Source organism: Pituophis catenifer, unplaced genomic scaffold (genome assembly GCF_029215685.1).
Source record: "Pituophis catenifer annectens isolate HBS135680 unplaced genomic scaffold, rPitCat1.0.hap2 SCAF_14, whole genome shotgun sequence".
NCBI lineage: Eukaryota > Metazoa > Chordata > Lepidosauria > Squamata > Colubridae > Pituophis > Pituophis catenifer.
In genome coordinates, this window is record NW_027256894.1 from 18,454,235 (window position 1) to 18,477,686 (window position 23,452).

Below are 23,452 nucleotides of genomic sequence, written 5' to 3' on the forward strand. Positions count from 1 at the left end.
GCTCAGACTACCTTCCAAACAAAGCCACAGCTTACAGCAGGGGTCCCCAAACTTGGCAGCTTTAAGACTTGTGGACTTCAACTCCCAGAATTCTCCAGCCAGCACGTGGCATGGTGGGCGTGGCAGGGGAAGGATACTGCAAAATCTCCATTCCCACCCCACTTCTGGGGGAAGGATATTGCAAAATCTCCATTCCCACCCACTCTGGGGCCAGCCAGAGGTGGTATTTGCCGGTTCTCCGAACTACTCAAAATTTCCACTACCGGTTCTCCAGAACCTGTCAGAACCTGCTGGATTTCACCCCTGTCCCCGTCCAAGGATCAGTCCCAGCGCACTTTAGCCCACTGTGTGTCAAGTCGCAGGACATTTAACTGGCAACAAGAGTGTCATGGAAATGCAACCTCAGATATTTTGTTTAAAAATTTTTTGGGTGGGAGTGGGTTTTTAAGGAGCCTTCAAGGCAGTGGTGGGATTCAGCCAGTTCGCACCACTTCGGGAGAACTGGTTGTTAACTTTCTGAGCAGTTTGGCAAACTGGTTGTTGGAAAAAATCATTAGGGCAGAGAACCGGTTGTTAAATTACTTCAATCCCATCACTGCTTCAAGGGCCATTCTGCGCCTCTCCCGTGGCTGGGGGAGACTTCCCTTGCTGGGTCTTAGGAGTGAGGGATATCCTGCAAGTGGAGGAAGTGAGGGCATTCCGGTGGGTTTACTTCCAATAAAAGAGAATATTTTGTAGCTCAGGGTTGAAAGGAGGGGTCTACGGAGATTCTCAGCCATCCAGGTCATGGTTTTCCCAAAGGGGCTTTTTTTCGAGAGACAACTGGAGTTTCTGGGGGGTTTTTTCCCTTTGAAGACGTTTCGCTTCTCATCCAAGAAGCTTCTTCAGCTTCCCCACCATTCAGTCAGAGCTGAAGAAGCTTCTTGCCTGAGAAGCGAAACGTCTTCAAAGAAAGAAAAACCCAGAAAGTCCAGTTGCCTGTTGAAAAAAAAAAAAAAACCTTCGCCATCTCTGAGCTGGCTTTTCTTGCCGACGTTTCATGACCCTAACTAGGTAACACCATCAGTGCTACAAGGGCCGGCAATGAAAACCCACTGCGTTGCAGCCCTGATGATGTTACAAGTTAGGGTCATGAAACGTCTGCAAGAAAACAAGCCAGCTCAGAGATCACGAAGGGTTTTTTTTTTTTTTTTTTTCAACAGGCGACTGGACTTTCTGGGTTTTTCTTTCTTTGAAGACACTTTGCTTCTCAGGCAAGAAGCTTCTTCAGCTCTGACTGAATGGTGGGGAAGCTGAAGAAGCTTCTTGGATGAGAAGCGAAACGTCTTCAAAGGGAAAAAAAAAACAAAACCCCAGAAACGGCAATCCGATTTGGAGAAAAGGGCTGAGACTTTTTGCACCGTTGCATTGCAAGCCCTGACGCCGCGGGGTCTCTGCGACCCCCTGATCAGCCACCTCTGTCCTCAGGAGGCAGCGGCCCCTTTAAGAGCGAAGGAGCCTTTTTTATTTTTTTTTCCCCCTCTCCTTCCCAAGCCGGCTGCTCCCCCTCCCACCTTTTTTTTTCCCCCCCCTTTCTTTCTGGTGGGGCGTGGCCTTGCAGCGACGGTGTCGGAAAGCAACCAATCGCGGCGCGAGGCGGGAGCCGGACCGCCGCCGCTTATAGGCTGCCGAGAGGGGCGGAGCCTGAACCGGCCAATCGCGAGCCCGCCGGGAGTGACGGCGCGCCGCAGGCGATCGGGGACGGGAGGAGGAGGAGGAGGGGAGGGGGCCGCCGCCGCCACCGCGCAGCTATGCGAGTCCCCCGGTGCCCGTGTCGGCCGCTTCGTGGGAATGGGGCGGTAGGCGAGGCCGTGACTCGCGAGCCGGGAAAAGAGCTCCGGGGCTCAGCCGCGCCTCGGGATGGCGGGTCGGAGGGTCCTTGTCCTGCTGCTGCTGCCCCGAGGAAGCTGCGGAACTGACGGAGACGCCGCCGCCGCCGCCGCCGCCGCCGCCGCCGCCTTTGTATGTACGTCGGGATGGGCTGAAGTGGGTGGGTGGGGGAGAGGAGGGCGGGTCTGACTCGGGCGGGCGCCTGGCTTTCTGCCGCCGTCGGAACCCGGGAGGAAGGAGGTGTGTATGTGTGCATGTGCAGACACGTGTCTGTTTCCCGCCTCCTGGGAAAGGAGTGGAAGAGAGGAGAGGAGGGGGGCAGGTCTAACTCAGGTAAGGCGACTTCCTTGGAGAGGCTTTGCGGGGGCTTGGCTGAACCGGGGAGGATGTGTGTATGTGTGCATGTGTAGACACGTGTCTGTTTCCCGCCTCCTGGGAAAGGAATGGAAGAGGAGAGGAGGGGGGCAGGTCTAACTCAGGTAAGGCGACTTCCTTGCAGAAGCTCTGCGGGGGCTTGGCTTTCTGCCGCTGTCGGAACCCGGGAGGAAGGATGTGTGTGTGTGTGTGGGTGCGTGCATGCAGACACGGGTCTGTTTCCCGCCTCCTGGGAAAGGAGTGGGAGAGGAGAGGAAAGGGAGGTCTATCTCGGATAAGACGACCTCCTTGGAGAGGCTCTGCGGGGGCTTGGCTGAACCGGGGAGGATGTGTGTATGTGTGCATGTGTAGACACGTGTCTGCTTCCCGCCTCCTGGGAAAGGAGTGGAAGAGGAGAGGAGGGGGGGTCTAACTCGGGTAAGGCGACCTCCTTGCAGAAGCTCTGCGGGGGCTTGGCTGAACCTGGGAGGATGTGTGCATGTGTAGACACGTGTCTGTTTCCTGTCTCCTGGGAAAGGAGTGGAAGAGGAGAGGAGAGGAGGGGGGCAGGTCTAACTCGGGTAAGGCGACCTCCTTGCACTACCAAGAGCCTTGGTAGTACAGTGGTCTAAGGCACCCTGTTATTAAGCTGGTTATTAAGACCAGCTGCCTGCAATTTCTGCAGGTTCGAATCTCACCAGGCTCAAGGTTGACTCAGCCTTCCATCCTTTCTAAGGTAGGTAAATTGAGGACCCAGATTGTGGGGGCAATAAGCTGACTTTGTATAAATATACAAAAAGGATGAAGGCTATTGCTGAGCACATTGTAAGCCGCCCTGAGTCTCCGGAGAAGGGCGGCATATAAATCAAATTAAAGCTCTGCGGGGGCTTGGTTTTCTGCTGAACCCGGGAGGCAGGGTGTGTATGTGTGCATGTGTGTGTGTGTGCAAACAAGTGTCTGTTTCCCCGTCTCCTGGGAAAGGAGTGAAAGAGACCGTCTTTGCTCGGGGAGGGGTCTAACTCGGGTAAGACAACCTCCTTGGAGAGGCTTTGCAGGGGCTTGGCTTGGGAACGCGGGAGAGGGTGAGGGTCTGGCGGGAAAGGAGTGCGGGGTCACCCGGCCTTCCTGGGAAGGATTGAGGTCGGAGAAGCTGGTCGTTGGAGGCGGAGCCGGCGAGGAAAGGAGGTGTGGCGGGAAGCGGAAAGCCAGTCCGGCGCTAGTGCCTCGATTCCCTTAAAGCAATGTTTCTCAACCTTGGTAGCTTGAAGATGGGTGGACTTCAACTCCCAGAATCATTGCCTTAAAGGAAAAGCAGGAATGGGGAGTGTGGTACAGGTTAGTCCTCGATTTAGGACCGCAATTTGAGCCCAGCCGTTGCTAAGTGAGACGCTTGCTAAATGAGTTTCCCCCCCCCCCTTACGACCTTTCTTGCCACAGTTGTTAAGTGAATCACCGCAGTAGCGCGGTTATTAAGTGAGTCTGGCTTCCCTGTTGGCTTTGATTGCCAGAAGGTCGCCCAGGAGGGGATCACGTGATCCCAGGACACTGCAATAGGTCATAAATATTAGTCGGTTGACGGGTGATAGTGAAGATGCTGCAACGGTCGTGAAGTGTGAAAAATGGCCGTGAGTCATTTTTCAGTGATGTCGTAACTGTCGAAAGCGGTCACTAAAAATGAACCGTTGTAAGTCGAGGACTATCTGTACGAGTTGAGCAGCATCCGGACAGCCACTCCTGCACTCCTCCACCAATTCCCTGCTTAAATGCTGGGTGTCCTGGGGTGGCCCTGCTTAATCTGGCCCACCTTGGAGGGTTGTTGTGACAACCTTCCGTAAGGCCCTGAAGACTTATTTATTCCACCAAGCCGGCCTAGCCTAAATGGCTCTTAATTGGGATTTTAAATTTTATGGACTTGGGGGTTTTAAATTGGGAAGCCAATGATTTTCTTTTTAATTATCTTAACTTTTGTATTTGTATGTTTTTTAATTTTGGCTGTTCACTGCCCTGAGTCCCTTCTGGGAGAAGGGCGGTATACAAATTAAATAAATAAATAAATAAACAAAAGTGTGGAATTGAGCCCTGGCATGCAAGAGATGATTAATGGGCACCGGATGCCATTTACAGTCAGTTTTGGAGTGGAGCAATTTTTCCACTTTGAATCAGTGCAACTGCCCAGACAAGTTCCTGCAGCTTTCTGGGCACGGTTTTTCAGAAGTGGTTTGCCATTGCCTCTTTCCTAGGGCTGGGAGCATGTGGCTGGCCCAAGATCCATCCAGCTGGCTTGGTGTCCCAGGCGGAACTAGAACTCACAGTCTCCTGCTTTCTAGCCTGAGGCCTAAACCAAACTGACTCTCTTGTAAGGCTTGTAAAAGAAATAAACTTTCTTCTTGGTTGGGGGGGAACAGAGCTGCCAGCTTCTCAGCAAAACGTGACTTTAGATCCCCAATTTAGCTCCGCTGCTTTCTAATAGAGAGAATTTCCTTTCTCCTAACCTCATGGACAAAACTATAATGTTGAATTGTTCTTTACAACAGATCGCTGCTCTTTAATTCTGTCCAGCTGGGTTGGATTATGACTCCCTCTTGGTGAGGGTTGGCAAATGTTAAAGGACGAGAAATCCTGGCCAGCTATGTGGCTTATTTGTTATATATATAAAATTAGGCTGGCAAAGAATGCTGAACTCTTTAAGTAGATCTAAAACAGTCACTTTTAGAAAGCTGGCAGGGTTGTCTGCAGAATACGGGGTAGGGGTGGGATATCAAAAAATCAAATGTTAACCACAAGGGTCTCCATGAAGTTTTGTCTGGTTTGTATGGGCGTTGCAGAAGTGGTTTTAATGGTTTAAATTCTGGATTTTGTGTTTCATTGGTCTGGGAATTGCAAATAAATTCAGTCCAGATATTATGAAACATGCTATACTGCTTGTTTCCCCAGTTCCAGCAGTTTAGGAATTGCACTTCAATATCAGAACGGGTTCCCCACCAACCAGTACCCAAAATCTAAAATCAAAACTCTTATTTTTAAATTTGTTCTCTTGCAATCCAAGACATGCGAATATGTAAGTAGGGGGGAAAGAAAAAGAACCGTTATAAAATTTGGGGAAGTTTGCCTCCTCCTTCGAGCTGACATCAAGACCCCTTTAAATAATTCGGACGGTACCAATAAGGGTGCCTTCAAAGCAGGGTGGATTTGATTTAAATCGAGTTGATTTAAATCACAATTTAAATCACTAGTAAAAAGGCTTGATTTAAATCAACTCGATTTAAATCATAATTTTTAAAGAGCAACTGTCATCTCTGCTACTCCTTTGACTGACCGATAGTCCCATTGTTGCAGAATATACAGCCTCATGCTACATAACTAAGCTCCATTTCATGCTGAATAAACTAAATTATTTGTGTATCTTAAATAGAAAACTATCTTACGATAGATTTTTACCCCCAAAGTTTTTTATTAAAATAAATCCGATTTAAATAAAAAAAATCCGATTTAAATTAAAAAAATCTGATTTTTTTGATTTTTTTAAAAAAATCATTGATTTTTATCCACCCTGCTTCATAGGTTTCCCAGTTCCACCAATGTCATAGTTGATGCTTCTCAGTCCTTAAAAACCGCATCCTGTCTCCGGGTTGGCCGAGGGAGAGAGGGTGAGCCACAGAATTGGCACCAGCCCTTTCTTTGCTCTTTCTCTTTTCACAATCCCTGCTTTGTCTGCAATTATCAACATGAACAAGGGAGGGGGGGTTGGAAGAAAGTATCCTGTTGAAGTTTTGGGTGTCCTAATTTCTGCTGAGGGAGGGGAGCCTGGACCTGGCCAAACTGGGCGGCTGGGACACGGAGTGATTCCTGCAAAGTGAGATTACCCAGTTTGGCTCAGCCTGGGGTTGATGGTGCTAAGTTGCAGAAGGTGAGAACAATTTGTCAGTGGAATGTTTTGCCTTTCCAAAGTTGTGGGTGCCCCCATCCCTGGAGGATTTCAAGCAGAGGTTGGACAGCCATTCGTCCAGAATGGAATGGGGTAGTCCTCAACCAATAGCCACAAGTGAGCTCAACATTTATGTTGCTGAGTGAGGCGTTTGTTCGGTGAGTTTTTTTTTTTTTTTTAAATTTGATTTATATGCCTCCCTTCTCCGGAGACTCAGGGCAGCTTACAATGCGTTAAGCAATAGCCTTCATACTTTTGTATATTTATACAAAGTCATCTTATTGCCCCCATAATCTGGGTCCTCAATTTACCTGTCTTAGAAAGGATGGAAGGCTGAGTCAACCTTGAGCCTGGTGAGATTTGAACTTACAGTAATTGCAGACAGCTGGTGTGCTAATCACAATGCTATCAGTCTGCTGAGCCACCAGGCCCAGTTATTTTTTGCCCCATCTGATGACCTTTCTCGCCACAGTCGTTAAATGAATCCCTGCAGCTGTTAAATTAATATCACGGTTGCTAAGTGAATCTTTGACTTTGCTTATCGGAAGGTTGCAAAAGCTGATCACGTAAATCCCGGAGCGTGGAAAACAGTCATAAGTCACTTTTTTCAGGGTTGCTGTCATGGTATTGTAAGTTGAGGACTGCCCCGAGCACAGGGCTGGACTAGAAGACCTCCCAGGACCCCTTCCAACTCTTGTTATTCTATATTCTGCTCTGCTTTCCGTTGGTTGCGCTTACGGGCAATTGTGGCTGCTTTCTTTGCCGTCTCTTGTTTTCCTTCCTGGCTGAAGATGCTTCTTGTTCCCAATTTCGTTTCGTTTAGTTTACTGTCATCGCACCTCGTACAACGAAATTAAATAGGCTTCTGAATAGGCTTTGTGAGCTGGTAGTGAGGTTGGCCTCTTTGCGCAGAATTGGTGTGGTGGGGGTTTTGTTGTTTTGTCGTCTTGCAAATCCATCCCTGCCCGGTTAGGACAAAATGCCTGGTTCTTTTTCCCTTCCAATGTTTTCCTCTTGTGCCACGTGGGCATGTCAGTTCGTTGGGGTTGCTTGGTCTTGTTCCTGTTGGCAGAGATATCTTTTCGGAGCAGAGACGCTCTCCCCGGAGGATACCAGGAATCTGAGAAATTGGGACGTCTGGCAATCTTGAGATTTTTGGGAATGGGGAGGCCGTGCAGGCTGGCATCAGATGGTTGTCTTTGCCCTCAATCCATCTCGGCCATTCATCCCTCTGCTGAATGTAGTCTTGTCTCTGGCACCACACACACCGAAGAGGCTGCGTCTTGGCTTAGATGATGCCCATTACACAGAATTAAAATCTTCCCTTTTGACCAGCCGGATTTGATCCTGGCAGGATGGTAGATTCTTGTGCCATCTTCCCCCTCTCAGAGGAACCCAGCGGCTGGCACCCTTTAAAACAGGAAGTCTCCAACCTTGGCAACTTTAAGCCTGGCGGACTTCAACTCCCAGAATTCCCCAACCAGCAAAGGTGAGATTCTGGGAGTTGAGGTCTGCCAAGCTTAAAGTTGCCAAGGTTGGAGACTTCCTGTTTTAAAGCAAGGGTGGCTTTAAAGAATTCTGGGAGTTGAAGTTCGCCAGGTTTAAAGTTGCCAAGGTTGGAGCGGAATGGGACTTTTTGGCTCGAATCCTTCGCCTTGCCTGTTTCTCCTCGAGGTTTTCGCCTCGGCGTTATTAGCCACAAACTTTTCTCCTCGGCTGGCCCTTCCCCAGTCTTTCGCCCTGGCACATGGGCCACGGCCCCTCCGTCCCAGTCCCTTCGCCGTGGCCCATTCGTCGAAGTACAGTTCGCGTCAGGCTTTTGGCCACTCAGGACAGTTCGGTTGGAGACCCCTGCTTTAAAGCAAGGTTGGCTTTCAAGAATTATGGGAGTTGAAGTCCACAGGCCAGAAAGGGGTCGTAGTTGCCCACCCTGCTTTAAAGACAGTCAGAAATCTGAGCTAAGAAAAGACCTGTGCCCCATTGGGAAAGCAGAGACGCCAGCCAAGATCCCAGTGCGGTTCTCGAGCTGTGACTGTGAATCAGTGGGAAGTACAAATAGATAATCTTAAAAGAGAGTGCCAAGTTCCGCCTTGAGTTATTTATATAAAAGTAAGGCAAGATATAAATAAATTTGACTTTGTGGGCCATACCCCTACAGCCACCTCCAATCCGGTAGCTTACATTTTTCTTCCGATTCTCCTTGTCCCCTCTTCGTGTCCTGCAGGCCTCTTTACAAGCCTGATTGGAAAATAAGCATGTAACTGGGTTTATGGGCATTCAGAACAAACCTCAATGTTTTTATTGCAATAGAGGTTGACTGTGTACTGTGTTTTCTCTTCTCTTCTCTTCTCTTCTCTTCTCTTCTCTTCTCTTCTCTTCTCTTCTCTTCTCTTCTCTTCTCTTCTCTTCTCTTCTCTTCCCTTCCCTTCCCTTCCCTTCCCTTCCCCTCCCCTCCCCTCCCCTCCCCTCCCCTCCCCTTGATCTGGACGGAGAGGGAGGTTTGAGAAAAAGAAAGGAACAGATTATCAAGATTATGCTTCTGGTGGTGTTTTTTAATCAGCTTTTCTCCTCTGGTGCCTCGAAATGTATTTCTCAACCTTGGCCATTTTCATGTAAGTGGACTTCAACTCCCAGAATTCCCCAGTCAGCCATGATTCTGGGAATTGAAGCCCGCATGTCTTAAAGTGGCCAAAACTTGAGACCCATTTGCCTTCATAACTTTGAAATTTACTGGCGAGGAGGGTTTCTCAGACTGAACAAACCAGCTTTGTCCTCCGTTATGAAAGGGAAGGAGGCCGACAGATGCTGGTCTGCTAAATCAGGATGAAATTGCCTTCTAGTGGGGAAAAGAAATAGGTCGTCATTTAAGCCTTGATATGTCTCTGAGAGGGACGCGGTGGCTCAGGGGCTAAGACGCTGAGCTTGTCAATGGAAAGGTTGACAGTTCAGCGGTTCGAATCCCTAGTGCCGCATAACGGGGTGAGCTCCCATTACTTGTCCCAGCTTCTGCAAACGTTCAAAATCACGTAAAAAATACAAGTAGAAAAATAGGGACCACCTTTGGTGGGAAGGTAACAACATTCCGTGCGCCTTTGGTGTTGAGTCATGCCGGACACATGACCATGGAGACGTCTTTGGACAGCACTGGCTCATCGGCTTTGAAACAGAGATGAGCACTGCCCCCTAGAGTCGGGAACGACTAGGACATATGTGCAAGGGGAACCTTTACCTTTACCTTATATCTCTGAAATATTCCCTGGTGTGTTTGGTTTAGGAAAGGGGTCTCCAACCTTGGCAACTTTACGCCTGGCGGACTTCAACTCCCAGAATTCCTGGGAGTTGAAGTCCGCCAGGTTTAAAGTTGCCAAGGTTGGAGACCCCTGGTTTAGGATACGATGTAGAGCGAACAGCAAAACAGAACTCTGGTGCATGGCTATCCTTTTTGAGCTCTCTGTGTTCCTGTGTGCCCATTTTATAAGACTCCTGTCCCATCCCAACATTGGGGCTCTTGCAAAAAGAACCGAGGCTACCCCTAGATCAGTTGGGATAACCTGGGGAAATTTTCCAGGTGGAAGTAGAGTCCTTGGGATCCTTCGCTGGATGCTGCTTAAGGCAATGAATGTGAGCATTGCCACGTGGATCTTCTTGGGCCAAAAAAATCTGGTGTCAAAATCCTTCCTTATTACTGGCTGACTGCCTAGGAAAGGAGCAATGGATCTTTTGTGGCCAAGGAGCTTACTTCTTAGCGATCAGCTGTGAATGGCCCTTTGTTTAACTGTTTCTAAAAATATAAGTAACTAAAGAAGCTTCCAGGTACGGTGAATAGAGGCTTTAAGAGCTGACCAGCCAGCCTTAAGACTCCCCCCCCCCTCCTGCTCCCCACCTAGTTTCAAAGCTGAAGAATGAGGCTAAGCCCCCTTTTTCCTCTGGATGCTAAATTAATTTCCAGAGGCTTAGCACTCGTATTGTTTCATACTTGGCCTTTCTCCTGGGGGGGGGGATTGCACCCCCTTTTATGTCCTTTTATGAGCAGTGGCTCAGTGGCTAAGACGCTGAGCTTGTCGATCAAAAGGTCGGCAGTTCAGCGGTTCGAATCCCTAGCACTGCGTAACGGGGTGAGCTCCCGTGACTTGTCACAGCTTCTTGTCAACCTAGCTGCTCGAAAGCACGTAAAAAATGCAAGTAGAAAAATAGGGACCACCTTTGGTGGGAAGGTACCAGAGTTCCGTGCGCCTTTGGCGTTGAGTCATGCCGGCCACATGACCACGGAGACGTCTTGATTAGCACAAGAAAAAAAAAAATCCGCCCCCAGCAATTTACCTCCTTGCAGCAAGCAGCAGAGCCCTGTGCAAAACAACTGAGAGCAAATCAGCTGAGAGTCGGGAGGCCGATCCAATCAACTTGTGCTAATTAGGCTGTGCTGAAGCTGAAAGGAGCCGTTGCTGCTTGCTGCAAGGAGGTAAACTGCTGGGAGGCAGAGGCCAAAGGGTGGGGGCCAGTGGGTGGGCAGGGATACATTCGGTGTATAAGACGCACCTAAATTTTCACCCCCTTTTAGGGAGGGAAAAAGGTGAGTCTTATGCTCCGAAAAATAAGGTATGTAGCAGGAGGCTGTATATTCTGCAGTATTTACATTTTTGGTAAACTCATTCAGGGAATCCAAGCTCTGCAAGCTAAATAGGAAACCTTCATTTTGCTTGCAAATAACAGTATTAAAGATTCTAACTGCCAGCAAGAACGAGTCCTTACATTGAAAGAGCACCTGTCATTTCAGATCCATCATGGCAGCACCTGTTAGCGGGCATCCACTCACCTGCTGCCCGCCACGTCCCTCACCTTGTGTCACTGTCACATCACCAGCCGTTCCATTAAAGTGAATGGGACTGTCGGTGAGTCAACAGCGAGTGAGAGAAGGAGCCGCTGCAGTACAGAGATGACAGTTGCTCTTTAAAAACTACGATTTAAATCGAGTGGATTTAAATCAAGCCTTTTTACTAGTGATTTAAATCGTGATTTAAATCGAGTGGATTTAGATCCAATCCGCCCTGCCGAGAAATGAACGAAAGCGAATATATGTGTCCCAGGATCATGTAGGATCCAATCTGGGTCGGTCACTGGGACCAGAGGTTTTGTCTTCTGAACTTTCGGACTCCTGGTGGAGCCCATTCTCAGGGAGCTTCTCTCTAGAAACTGTACTGATTGAGAAATCTTAGATTTAATGTTTACCCACTTTACAAAGCAAGGATCTAGGCTTCTTGGCTGCCTCCTCTGACACAACTTTTAAAATATTTTGGTATTTAGGAAATTCACTGAAATAATGGGAGACACACGTTCCCTAAATGCATTTTGTTCGTGCTGTCTCTCTTTCAACATAGTTGCTGACCACTTTTCAAGAGGAGAGAGACTTCCCGGATATTTTCTAGGGCCGTGGAAAATGTCTTGAGTTCAAAACAAGTTTGGATTTAGAACAGAATGTTCTTATCCCACCGAAAGAGTTCCAGACCGACTCCATCCATTCGGGAAGAGTTTTGAGCTCAAAAACGGCTCTATTTTGAAAGTGACATTTTGAGCTTGGAATGATTCCAAAATATTTGGGACAGAGTGGTGATCGGGCTTGTTTTGAATTCCTAACATTTTGGAGGTTGCTAGCGCTTTGTTCCGACGCAGAGATTGAATGTTGTAATATTGCAGAGCCAAATGAAAGTCACGCATGTGGAGCATTGTTTTCCTAGGTGGTATTTTATTATTTGTAATAATGGCTCTGCGGTCCCTCTAATCCAGTGATGGCTAACCTTTACATGATGGCTAACCCCTAAAATGCAATGCACGTGCGGCCTCCGCGCATGTGCCACATCCCCCGCGCATCCATGCACCCCCACACACGTGCCCTGCTCCCGCTATGCAGGCGTGACCCCACACACAAGCCCTGCCCTCCACGCATGCGCGGCAGAGACCCAAAAAGCAGCTGGCTGGCGGGAGGCACGTGCATATGCGCGACGCAGCTGAACTGGGGCGATAGCTCGCGTGCCGTCAGAGAGGGCGCTGCATGGAACCTCTGGCACGTGTGCCAGAGATTCGCCATCATGACTAGTCCCTCCCTCCCCCTCAATAACCTGCATATCACTATAATTAGATTCTTTGTCCAAACCCAGAATTAAAATACATCTCGTAAACGAAGGTGGATGGATTCAGGACGTTAAACATCCCTCTCCAATTTTGTTCTCTGTTGTCCGTGTGTAATGAGGGTACACAGTCTTGTATTTTTACACTTTCTCGGCGGAACAAGTATGCGCTTGGTTCCCCAGGTGCGTATTGTTCTTAAGCTTCAAATTTCCTCTTACGGAAAGCTTCTGCCCACCGGTGAGCGTCTTAAGGAGATCACTTTGGTGCCGTAAGATTGAAGGCTGACTCGCTAAGAATGCCTCAATTGTCAGTTGCCAGCTTCCGGATTCTCACCTTGTCTAACTCGGCTTCTCGGCCGCGGCTGAGCAGTTGAGCCCGGCGAGGGATGGCAGCACAACGTACCTCGATGTGGGGCTGGTAAGAAACAGCACGGGGAAAGGGGAACCTCCTCAGCTCCCGGGTCTTTCCAAAATTCCTGAGGGTGGTAGGGTTGAAAGAGTCAGAGATTGCTTCCAGTTGCAAAGTGTCTTGAGTTGGCGCCAAGTTGCAAGGATGGTGTGAACGCAGGGTGGATAAAAATCAATGATTTTTAAAAAAATAAATAAAAAAAAATCAGATTTTTTTGATTTGAATCGGATTTTTTTTTTAATTTAAATCGGATTTTTTTGATTTTTATCAAATTTATTTTAATAAAAAACTTTTGGGGTAAAAATCTATCGTAAGATAGTTTTCTATTTAAGATACATAAATAATTTAGTTTATTCAGCATGAAATGGAGCTTAGTTAGGTAGCAGGAGGCTGTATATTCTGCAACACTGGGACTATCGGTGAGTCAACAGTGGGTCAAAGGAGTAGCAGAGATGACAGTTGCTCTTTGAAAATTATGATTTAAATCGAGTGGATTTAAATCAAGCCTTTTCACTAGTGATTTAAATCATGATTTAAATCGTGATTTAAATCAACTCGATTTAAATCAAATCCACCCTGTGTGAACGAGTGAAATCCGGGCAGAGAAGCAGCGGGAGACGGACTGAAGACCACGGGGGGGGGGGGGGGAAAGAAAGGCTGACTTTGGGTAGAATTTTTGCAACACGCTAGACTAGGTTAAAGTGAGATTGTTTAATCTGAGGTTCAGCGATTTATGAAGAACCAGGTGTTTTTAGTATGTTAATGCGGGCCGGGCATTGGGTTAAGTGGAAGCATTGGGTTTTATTGTACACGAATGCAGCAATTAACCTGGGTTTGTAGGCGAAGCATTTTGTGTGAACGCAAGTTTCCTATTAGGCTTCTAAAGTTCCATTCCTAGCAACTGTTAATGTTTATTTAAGTTGTGCTTAGGTCTGTGTTTCTCAACCTTGGAAGCTTGAAGATGGGTGGACTTCAACTCCCAGAATCCCCCAGCCAGCGTTGCTGGCTGGGGGATTCTGGGAGTTGAAGTCCACCCATCTTCAAGCTACCAAGGTTGAGAAACCCTGGCTTAGGTGTTTATCGGGATAGATGCTGGTAACTCCCTCCCTTGGCTGGCTGGCAAGGGATTCAGATGTATGCTTTTAAGCATATCTTCATCCTTGATGCAATGTTGCTTGTTTGGGGCACCGGTTTCTTAAAAAAAGACAATCGACTGGTGGGGCAGGCTAGGCCACTGTGGCAGTTGTGCCCATTTGAGGGGCTGTTGTTGTTGTTTTTTTCTTTCTGCTATAATTTAAATTATTTCTGATTTCTGAACTATTCAGAATATATAATTCAGATTATTTCTGCATCCTTTCTGGAATGGACAAAGCGAAGCTGAGCATCTTCTGGATGCTCCACATGCCCTCTTGGTTTTTATTGTTGCCCGATTCAATCTTTGCTGACCTGGCTGTTCCCTTTCCCTTATCTGCTCTTGAGAAATGCCAGCTGAAAATGCACTCAGACAAATTGTACCTTTTTTTTTGTGATGGCGACCAAAAATCCACATAAGTCTGAGCAAAATCTCTGTTTCTGTACAGCTCCTGGCAGTGGCACTGAAGTTTGACTGAGATAGTCAAAACAACTAGGAGTAGACGGCAACTTAAGCCTTGATGAGTCCTTCTGGAGAAGGGTCTCCAGTGGGGTTTTCCTGAGTGGGTAGATTTTTATTGGAGATCAGCAAATAGGGCGATTTCCTCCATCACCTGTTGCTTCAGCATGTAGTTTTTTTTATTTCTTTTATTTACTTAGGTTGCAAACTGCAACACTCAGAGTTGTACAAGAGGAAGTAAAGAAGGAATTTATTCACGTTTCATTCTATCCCACCTTTATTTTTTTTTATAAATAACCCAAGGCAGCGAACGTACCGAAGACTCCTTCCTCCTCCTATTTTGTCCACAGCAATGGACAAAACCCTGCGAGGTGAGAGAGAGAGATGAGAGAGGGACTGGTGGCCCAAAATCACTCATCTGATGACTGTTGAGTTTTTAGGCTTTTTTTTTTTTTTGAGAGTGCCTTACAAAGAGTGCATAGAAAAGTTTAAAGTAGAAGAACTTCCTAATGAAAAAAAATGGAAAGAAAAAGTGAAGGAAAAAAGGTAGAAAACACAGGGCAGGGGGCAAAATGTAGGAGTTGCAAAGGGAAGTAAGAGTGATTTTTCTCTGCAAAATGCAAAAAATTAATTCAGCATTCTGAGTTAGAAGGACTTTGGTCTTGTGGGTGGGGGGTTCATCTTCCGTCTGTTTTCCTTTTTCTACTTTTATTTGCCTTCCACCCTAAGATTTGGCACAGAAGGTAGAACTACAGCTTTTTTGAGTTGACTGTCAAGTTAGGTTTTTCTTTTTTCTTTTTTTTCTTTTTTTTAATAAGTGTCACTCTCATTGGTGCTCTTTAGTACAAGAAAAATCCACTCTGTTTCTGCTCTGAATTTTGACATTTCCCTGGTTAAGGGCTTCAGTAGCACGAATAGTATTTGATTGTGTTGGTTTGTAGGCAAAAGGCCTAAAATGAACTTGGAAAGTTTTGTGAAGTTGCACCGGCTGCATTTTTTTAGCACACCAGAGAAAGGAACAAAAGTTTGAAGAGATTCTTCATGTTTAGTGGAATTTTGATTCAGAACGAGCCCAGGTGCTTTTGCGTTGGGTGAAAAAGGAAGCGGAAGAGAAAATATTTATCAGGTTACAGTGAGATGGGGTGCTGCTGCCCAGTGGCACATTATTGGGTTTCCGTGATTTTTCTTCCCCCGGGAAACAGATTGGTCTCCTGGGGCCGATGTGCCAGCCAGAGATTCCAAAAATAAAGAATACAAATCAGGCTTCAGACCAGGAATTCAGCCTAAAAATGCTGACTTTTCCCCTAGCATGCCTTTTTTATTGCCTCTTCAAGAGCTCATATTTGCGAGATTCTAGAATCAATGTTTGTCAACCATGACAACTTTAAGATGTTTGGACTTCTACTCTCAGAATTCCCCAGTCTTAGCAACAGCAATTCCCAGATACGTCGCTGTCAACACTCAAGAATTCTCCACAATTGCCATGCTGGGGAATTCTGGGAGTTGAAGTCCACCGGAAATCATTCAACTTAGGAAAAGCTGAGATATTGCTTAATATTCTTGCCCTCCCACGCGGTAGATCCATAATCCTTAAAATGTAAGGCTATAGGACACGGTGGCTCAGTGACTACAATGCTGAGCTTGTCGATCGAAAGGTCGGCAGTTCAGCGGTTTGAATCCCTAGGGCCGTGTAACAGGATGAGCTCCCGTGACTTGTCCCAGCTTCTGCCAACCTAGCAGTTCGAAAGCACGTAAAAAATGCAAGTAGAAAAATAGGGACCGCCTTTGGTGGGAAGGTGACAGCGTTCCGTGTGCCTTTGGCGTTGAGTCATGCCGGCCACATGACCACGGAGACGTCTTCGGACAGCGCTGGCTCTTCGGCTTTGAAACGGAGATGAGCACCGCCCCCTAGAGTCGGGAATGACTAACACATACATATGAGGGGAACCTTTACCTTATAGGATGTTAGGCTGTAGGATGCTACAGGATACTAGTCCCTCACAAATTGCAATTAAGCCTAAGTCTCCCCTATAAAACTACTTTAGTAGATCTTGGCTCCTATCTGTTTTCTATCTGTTGTCTAGTTTCCAACTTGCAATTAGCTCACCCTTCCATGATTCCAGTTTTTTGTTCGCATCCTGGCCCGGGGAACATTAATTGACTAAGTCCAGCCCAACCTTTCCTTTCCCTCCTCCATTTACAGGATAAGCTGGGCGATTGCTATTGATGTTGAGTAGCTAAATTTAGCCAAGGGGGTGGCTGGCCGCAAAATAGCGACAAGCCTTCCAAGAAAGGCTCATTTCTGAAGATCAAAAAAAAACAGTCTTCTGACCTTCTTCCTTTAACCAGCTTTAAGCCCACGTTATGAAGATCGTATCATATAGAGCAGAGAGAAAATTTCCGGTGCAATCTGGAAATCGGTGGCCTTATTTTAATTGCTTTGCTAAATAGTCTCTGATCTCCCCGCTGAGGTGATTGTGGGTTGTGCAGGGGCGCCTCTAAGAGTCTCTAGGCCAGTGTTTCTCAACCTTGGAAGCTTGAAGATGGGTGGACTTCAACTCCCAGAATCCCCCAGCCAGCGCTGCTGGCTGGGGGATTCTGGGAGTTGAAGTCCACCCATCTTCAAGCTTCCAAGGTTGAGAAACACTGCTCTAGGCTGCCCTTGGGGTATTGCAGTTGGGATCGACATCAGCAAGTAGAGCAAGCAAATAAGAATCCTTTGTTTTCTTTGTCCCTCCCTGTGTCTGTTTTCCTTTTACGTCATGTCATTTTCCTTGATTAGCAATAGCGATAGACTTACATACCGCTTCACAGCCCTCTCTAAGCGGTTTACAGAATCAGCATCTTGGCCTCCAACAATCTGGGTCCTCATTTGACCGACCTCGGAAGGAAAGAAGACTGAGTCAATCTTGAGCCTGTGAGGTTTGAACTTATGGCAGTGGGCAGAGTGAGCCTGCAATACTGCATTGTAACCACTGGGAAGGAAGAAGGGAAGGGAAGGGAAGGGAAGGGAAGGGAAGGGAAGGGAAGGGAAGGGAAGGGAAGGGAAGGGAAGGGAAGGGAAGGAAGATAGCAATAGCACTTAGACTTATATACCGCTTCACAGTGCTTTACAGCCCTCTCTAAGCGGCTTACAGAGTCAGCCTCTGCCCCCAACAATCTGGGTCCTCATTTGACCAACCTTGGAAGGAAGGAAGGCCGAGTCAACCTTGAGCCTGTGAGGATCGAACTTATGGCAGTGGGCAGAGTGAGCCTGCAATACTGCATTCTAACCACTGGGAAGGAAGAAGGGAAGGGAAGGGAAGGGAAGGGAAGGGAAGGGAAGGGAAGGGAAGGGAAGGGAGGGAGAGAGGGAGGAAGGAAGGAAGGAAGGAAGGAAGGAAGGAAGGAAGGAAGGAAGGAAGGAAGGAAGGAAGGAAGGAAGATAGCAATAGCACTTAGACTTATATACCGCTTCACAGTGCTTTACAGCCCTCTCTAAGCGGCTTACAGAGTCAGCCTCTGTCCCCAACAATCTGGGTTCTCATTTGACTGACATCGGAAGGATGGAAGGCCGAGTCAACCTTGAGCATGTGAGGATCGAACTTATGACAGTGGGCAAAGTGAGCCTGCAATACTGCAGGCTCACTTTGGGAAGGAAGAAGGGAAGGGAAGGGGAAGGAAGGAAGGAAGGAAGGAAGGAAGGAAGGAAGGAAGGAAGGAAGGAATAGCACATAGACTTATATACCGCTTCACAGAGTTTTTACAGCCCTCTCTAAGCGGTTTACAGAGTCAGCGTCTTGGCCGTCAACAGTCTGGGTCCTCATTTCTCCGACCTCAGAAGGATGGAAGGCTGAAGCACTCATCTGCCCTCCGGCACGGTGCGTGCCGTAAGCGTTGATTAACAACACAACGCACACACTACAAACAGGCTTTGCTCTCTCTTTCCGGGGGTGCTTATTTGGATTGCTTTTTAATTCTCCGAAAGGGCCGCCGCTTGTGTGAATTGGGACATTTTGGCTTGTTGCCTCAAGGAGAGCCTTCCTGAATATTGATTCGGGTCACACACCGGGGTTGCAAGAGCAGCTGAGATGCATTGCAGGGGTGTGGGTGTGGGTGTCTCTTTTGCGCTCTGAAAGTGTGTCTCTGTGTGTGTTGTGTGTCTCTCTCACGGTGCCTACCCAGGGGAACCAGGGCTGGGTGAGAGAGCTGCATTCCTCCATCCACCCACCCCCACCCACCCCTCCTGTCCTCCTCCGCTCATTTCCATGTATGTCCTGACCTACTTTGAAGCACAATTGCAAGGAGGGCTGAGAATGCAATGGGGGGGGGGGGGGAGAGGAATGAGATTAGGCCTGTGTGGTTGCCTAGACAAACAATCCGAGGGGCTTTAGAAGAGGCACCTCAGTGGATCCTGCAAACGGAATTAAACTTTTTTTTTCTTTTTTGCTGGGGGAAGACGTGCTCCTGCTGTTTTTCCTCAGGAAAGCATGGGTATTTGGGAAGTGGAGGAATCATACAGTGGTGGTGGAAGGAGGAAAAAAGCAATCAGAAGAGCCTTTTTTTTTTTCTTTTAAATGCCTCTGACGTGGTGTGGCTTGGTGGGTGTGGCATAGAAGGATACTGCAAAATCCCCATTCCCACCCCACTCCAGGGGAAGGATACTGCAAAATCTCCATTCCCAGCCAGTCCAGGGGAAGGATACTGCAAAATCTCCATTCCCGCCCCACTCCTGGGAGAAGGATATTGCAAAATCTCCATTCCACCCAGTCCAGAGGAAGGATACTGCAAAATCTCCATTCCCTCCCCACTCCTGGGAAAAGGATACTGCAAAATCTCCATTCCCAACCCACTCCTGGGAGAAGGATATTGCAAAATCCCCATTCCCACCCCATTCCAGGGAAAGGATACTGCAAAATCTCCATTCCCACCCAGTCCAGGGGAAGGATACTACAAAATCTCCATTCCCACCCCACTCCAGGATAAGGATACTGCAAAAATCCTCATTCTCTCCCCACTCGGGCCAGCCAGAGGTGGTATTTGCCGGTTCTCCGAACTAATCAAAATTTCCACTACCGGTTCTCCAGAACCCGTCAGAACCTGCTAAATTTCACCCCTGAGTTGAGCCTTGTCCAGAGACCTGGAGATGACCTGGAAGGCTTTGATGGAGAGAGGAAGAGAGCTTCCTAAATCTTAAGAGCATTCTTCCAGTTCTACGAGGCCTACTTGATCCATTTTAATGCCCAACAGATCCATTTTGCTACCACCCTTCCCTCTCCTAAATCCGTTTCCTGATTCGTTTTTTCCTGTGTTGACAATCGTTCTTTTTCCATTTTTTTTTTTATCTGGAATGGCTTGGCTGTTTTGCTCCCACTTGAGCCATTGAATTGCAGCTTTTGGCCTTTGGAGGATAACCTTTAGCTCAAGGGCTGTTTGTTCTGGGTTTCCCAAAAGCCACCTGCTAAGCTGGTACCTGATAAGCTAGCTATCTGTGCAGATAAGGTGACCAGGCCAGAGGCCAAGAATGAGATCGAAATAACTTATTTGCTTAGTGGAAGCTGTTTGCAAAAGGATTTTCAAGGAGTTGCGAGCTGTTCTCGACACTCTGCGTATACCAGGACGATATACTTTTTCCAAGTCCTGTGTTTGTTTATATACGGTTAGAAATCAGACACAAATTCCTGTAACATGGTGGCTTCTGAGCTTGAAACAGTTTGCGTGTTTCTGACAAAAGCAGAAATCCCATATCTGTGGTTTCAACTTTGCATGCACCCAGAATGAATTAAAAAAAAAAATATGGGTGAGTTTGGATGAATTGATTGCTTTATTTAGCTGCACAAAATAATAAACCGTTATCATGTCATCAGTACTTTGGTGTGAGTAACCGCAAGGTTGTTTTTTTTTTTAAAAAAAAAAATGTTATATTTAACTGTAGATGAAAAAGCCAAGTAATTTTATGCTTGTAATAATAACATGCTGAATGGTAATTGATGGCTGATAGAATTTTTTTCTTTCTTTTCTCAATTTTGCAATATTTTAAGCCAGGGTTTTTTTTTTCCCCCCCAAATTTGGTAGCTTTTAAGATGTGTGGGTTTGAACTCCCAGTCTCCACACATCTTAAAGTTGCCAGTCTGAAAAACACTATTTTCAGCTATTTAAATAATATATATTGTTAATAAGAGCTATATCATATAAACGTCATTCTGAAACAATAACAAGATTTAGAATAGAATAGAATAGAATAGAATAGAATAGAATAGAATAGAATAGAATAGAATAGAATAGAATAGAATAGAATAGAATAGAATAGAATTTTTTATTGGCCAAGTGTGATTGGACACACAAAGAATTTGTCTTGGTGCATACGCTCTCAGTGTACATAAAAGAAAAGATACGTTTATTAAGAATCATAAGGTACAACACTTAATGATAGTCATAGGGTACAAATAAGCAATCAGGAAACAATATCAATATAAATCGTAAGGATACAAGCAACAAGCAACATATAAATATAATAATTATATTATAAAAAGGGCAGACTATGCTTCCTTTTATGTATAAATCCCTACAAAGGGGTACCTCTTATTATTCAGGAATTAATAGTTTATAACCCAGTCCTTCAAACTGTGCAGGACTTGCTAAAACCTGCCTGAGTTTACCCCATAATCCTAAACCGGAACATTTAGCAATGGTTGCCTTCGCACAATGCTAAATGCACTTTAAGTTTGTTGTTCACTACACAATTGCAGATGGCAAATTCATTCTTCCTTCTAAGCCAAAGCAAATAAGACGCATTACACCTTAAGACAGATACACCTTGCATTTATGATGGTTTTGTGTGTATATATAGATACATAAACATATAAATCGCACCTACACAATTGATGCATCAGTACATGATTTATATATAAATAGCAGTGATGTAAACAGTAATCAGTAAGGGACGCAGTGGCTCAGGGACTAAGATACTGAGCTTGTCAATTGAAAGGCCGGCAGTTCAGCGGTTCGAATCCCTAGTGCCGCATAACAGGGTGAGCTCCCGTGACTTGTCCCAGCTTCTGCCAACCTAGCAGTTGGAAAGCACGTAAAAAATGCAAGTAGAAAAATAGGGACCACCTTTGGCGGGAAGGTAACAGCGTTCCGTGCGCCTTTTGACATTGAGTCATGCCGGCCACATGACCACCGAGACGTCTTCGGACAGCGCTGGCTCTTCGGCTTTGAAACGGAGATGAGCACCGCCCCCTAGAGTCAGGAACGACTAGCACGTATGTGCGAGGGGAACCTTTACCTTTTAAAACAGTAATCAGATTATTTCAGTTCTTAGCAGTGGTCTGTGGCTTGAAATTTCCATGGGATTCAGATAAAGAGGCTATTTACACCCATTGGGTGTATTTATACCCATTATGGAAAAGTAAAAAGTTGAGATTCAGTGTTAATGTTTTATTCTACTGCAAGAGAGGGAGCCAGAAGTCAACCCTTTTTTTTTTCCTTCTCTCCTCTCCCTCCTCACTTTTCTTTCCCTTCTCCTCCCCACTCTGTCCTCCTATTTCCTTTTTGTATTTTTGCATTTTATTCTATAATGTGGAGGGTTTTAGGAAGAGATTCAATAGTTGTTTGTCTGAAATGATATAGGGCAGGGGTGTCAAACTCGATTTCATTGAGGGCCGCATCGGAGTTGTGTTTGACTTCGGGTGGCCGGAGTGGGTGTGCACAGGGTGGGCATGGACAGCTCGATGTCACTTGTGTCGGGGGTGCCTGTGGTGGCCCAAGCCCTCTGTCAGTGAAAATGGACTCCCGAGCTCCATTTTTGGCTGTGACGGCCAGCGGCCTTCCCGAGCCCCGTTTTCTCTGGCAGACACACTGCAGGACGGTCCTTCGCTGTTTCCAGGGCAACCCTGTGGGCCAGATTTAAGCACACACACACACACACACACACGGGCCGGATCCAGCCCCCGGATCTTGAGTTTGACATCCCTGATATAGGGTTTCCTGCCTGAGCAGGGTGTTGTGTCAAATTATTCATGAATTGGCAGAGACATGGTAACAAGGTCAGCCAATGAATAGGCATAGCAACTAAGTCAGCCAATTGGGAACTGAGACAGACTGGAGCCAGGGCATGTCTTAGTCTGCAGCTTCTGAGTCTGTGCAGAGAATTGAAATAGAAACTGAAACTAAGCAGTCTATGCATGCTGTCTGCTCTGCTGAAATGAAACTAACTGTTCTCTCCTGTCTTGTGATCTGCCTGTAAGAATCAACTATTGGTATTGTAAATACTTCATCTGTTATTATGTATATAAAGAAGCGAATGAATCCAGCTGAATCAGTTATCTGTGTGTCCTTCTGGATTTGATTTTTGCAAGAAACTCTGACATGTTGGACTAGAAGACCTCCAAGGCCCCTTCCAACTCTACTATTCTGTTAGTACTTGAGTGAGACTGCTCAAACCCACCTCCCTTCTGACATGTGTTCTCTCTCCCTCCCTCCCTCCCTCTCTCTCTCTCTCTCTCTCTCTCTCTCTCTCTCTCTCTCTCTCTCCCTTCTCCATTTGTCTGCAGTTCCAAACCAATGCATGAGAAATCAGGGCTGATGCACAGCCTGGACAAGCTGGAATCCTGGCACAAGGAAAAGAACTTGGATTCTCCGAATGGCAGGTGAGAATGGCCTCACTCACACTTGGCAGGAAGGCCAAGCACCTGGAACAAGGCCAGCTTTTCTCTCAGGAACATCCATCCGTTGCTTTTCCTGACAGGTTGCACGCTCGGTCATCTTGATACAAGATGCAGGTTGAAAGATGTACTCCTGAATCCAGGTAGACCTCCACTTATGACCACAATTGGAACCAGAATGTCTGCTGCTAAGGAAGGCGGCTATTAAATAAGTTGTGGCACCCTTGTTACCATGGTTGTTAAGTGAATCACTGCAGTTCTTAACTGTAACGCAGAGCCGTTAAAACAAATCCAGATTCCCTCATTGATGTCGATGGAGATTCTCAGTCATCCAGGTCACGGTTGTCCCAAAGGTGCTTTTCTCAAGAGGCAACTGGACTTCAGCTTGGATCGTCAGAGGCATTTAAAAGGAAAAAAAAGCCTCTGCCGATCAGGCAACTCAGCTGGGATCATCAGCTGACGATCCCTTTGACGATCCCAGCTGAGCCGCGCGATCATCAGAGGCTTTTTTTTTTTTTTTTACTTTTAAAAGCATTT

The 23,452-nt window shown here is 46.7% G+C and overlaps 1 protein-coding gene across 8 annotated transcripts in view; it reads left to right on the forward strand.

Moving 5' to 3' along the window:
- The first annotated feature begins 1,782 nt into the window (after nt 1–1,782).
- The window catches only part of GRAMD2A (GRAM domain containing 2A), a 40,970-nt gene continuing 19,300 nt past the window's right edge, over nt 1,783–23,452 (forward strand). Inside the window, exons 1-3 of one of the 8 annotated variants that reach the window (XM_070953465.1) lie at nt 1,932–2,005; nt 22,805–22,900; nt 22,999–23,058. In XM_070953465.1, the coding sequence (XP_070809566.1) occupies nt 23,027–23,058 (32 nt within the window). In that variant the 5' untranslated portion in view covers nt 1,932–2,005; nt 22,805–22,900; nt 22,999–23,026. The other 7 variants (XM_070953466.1, XM_070953464.1, XM_070953462.1 and 4 more) reach the window with 7 other exon arrangements.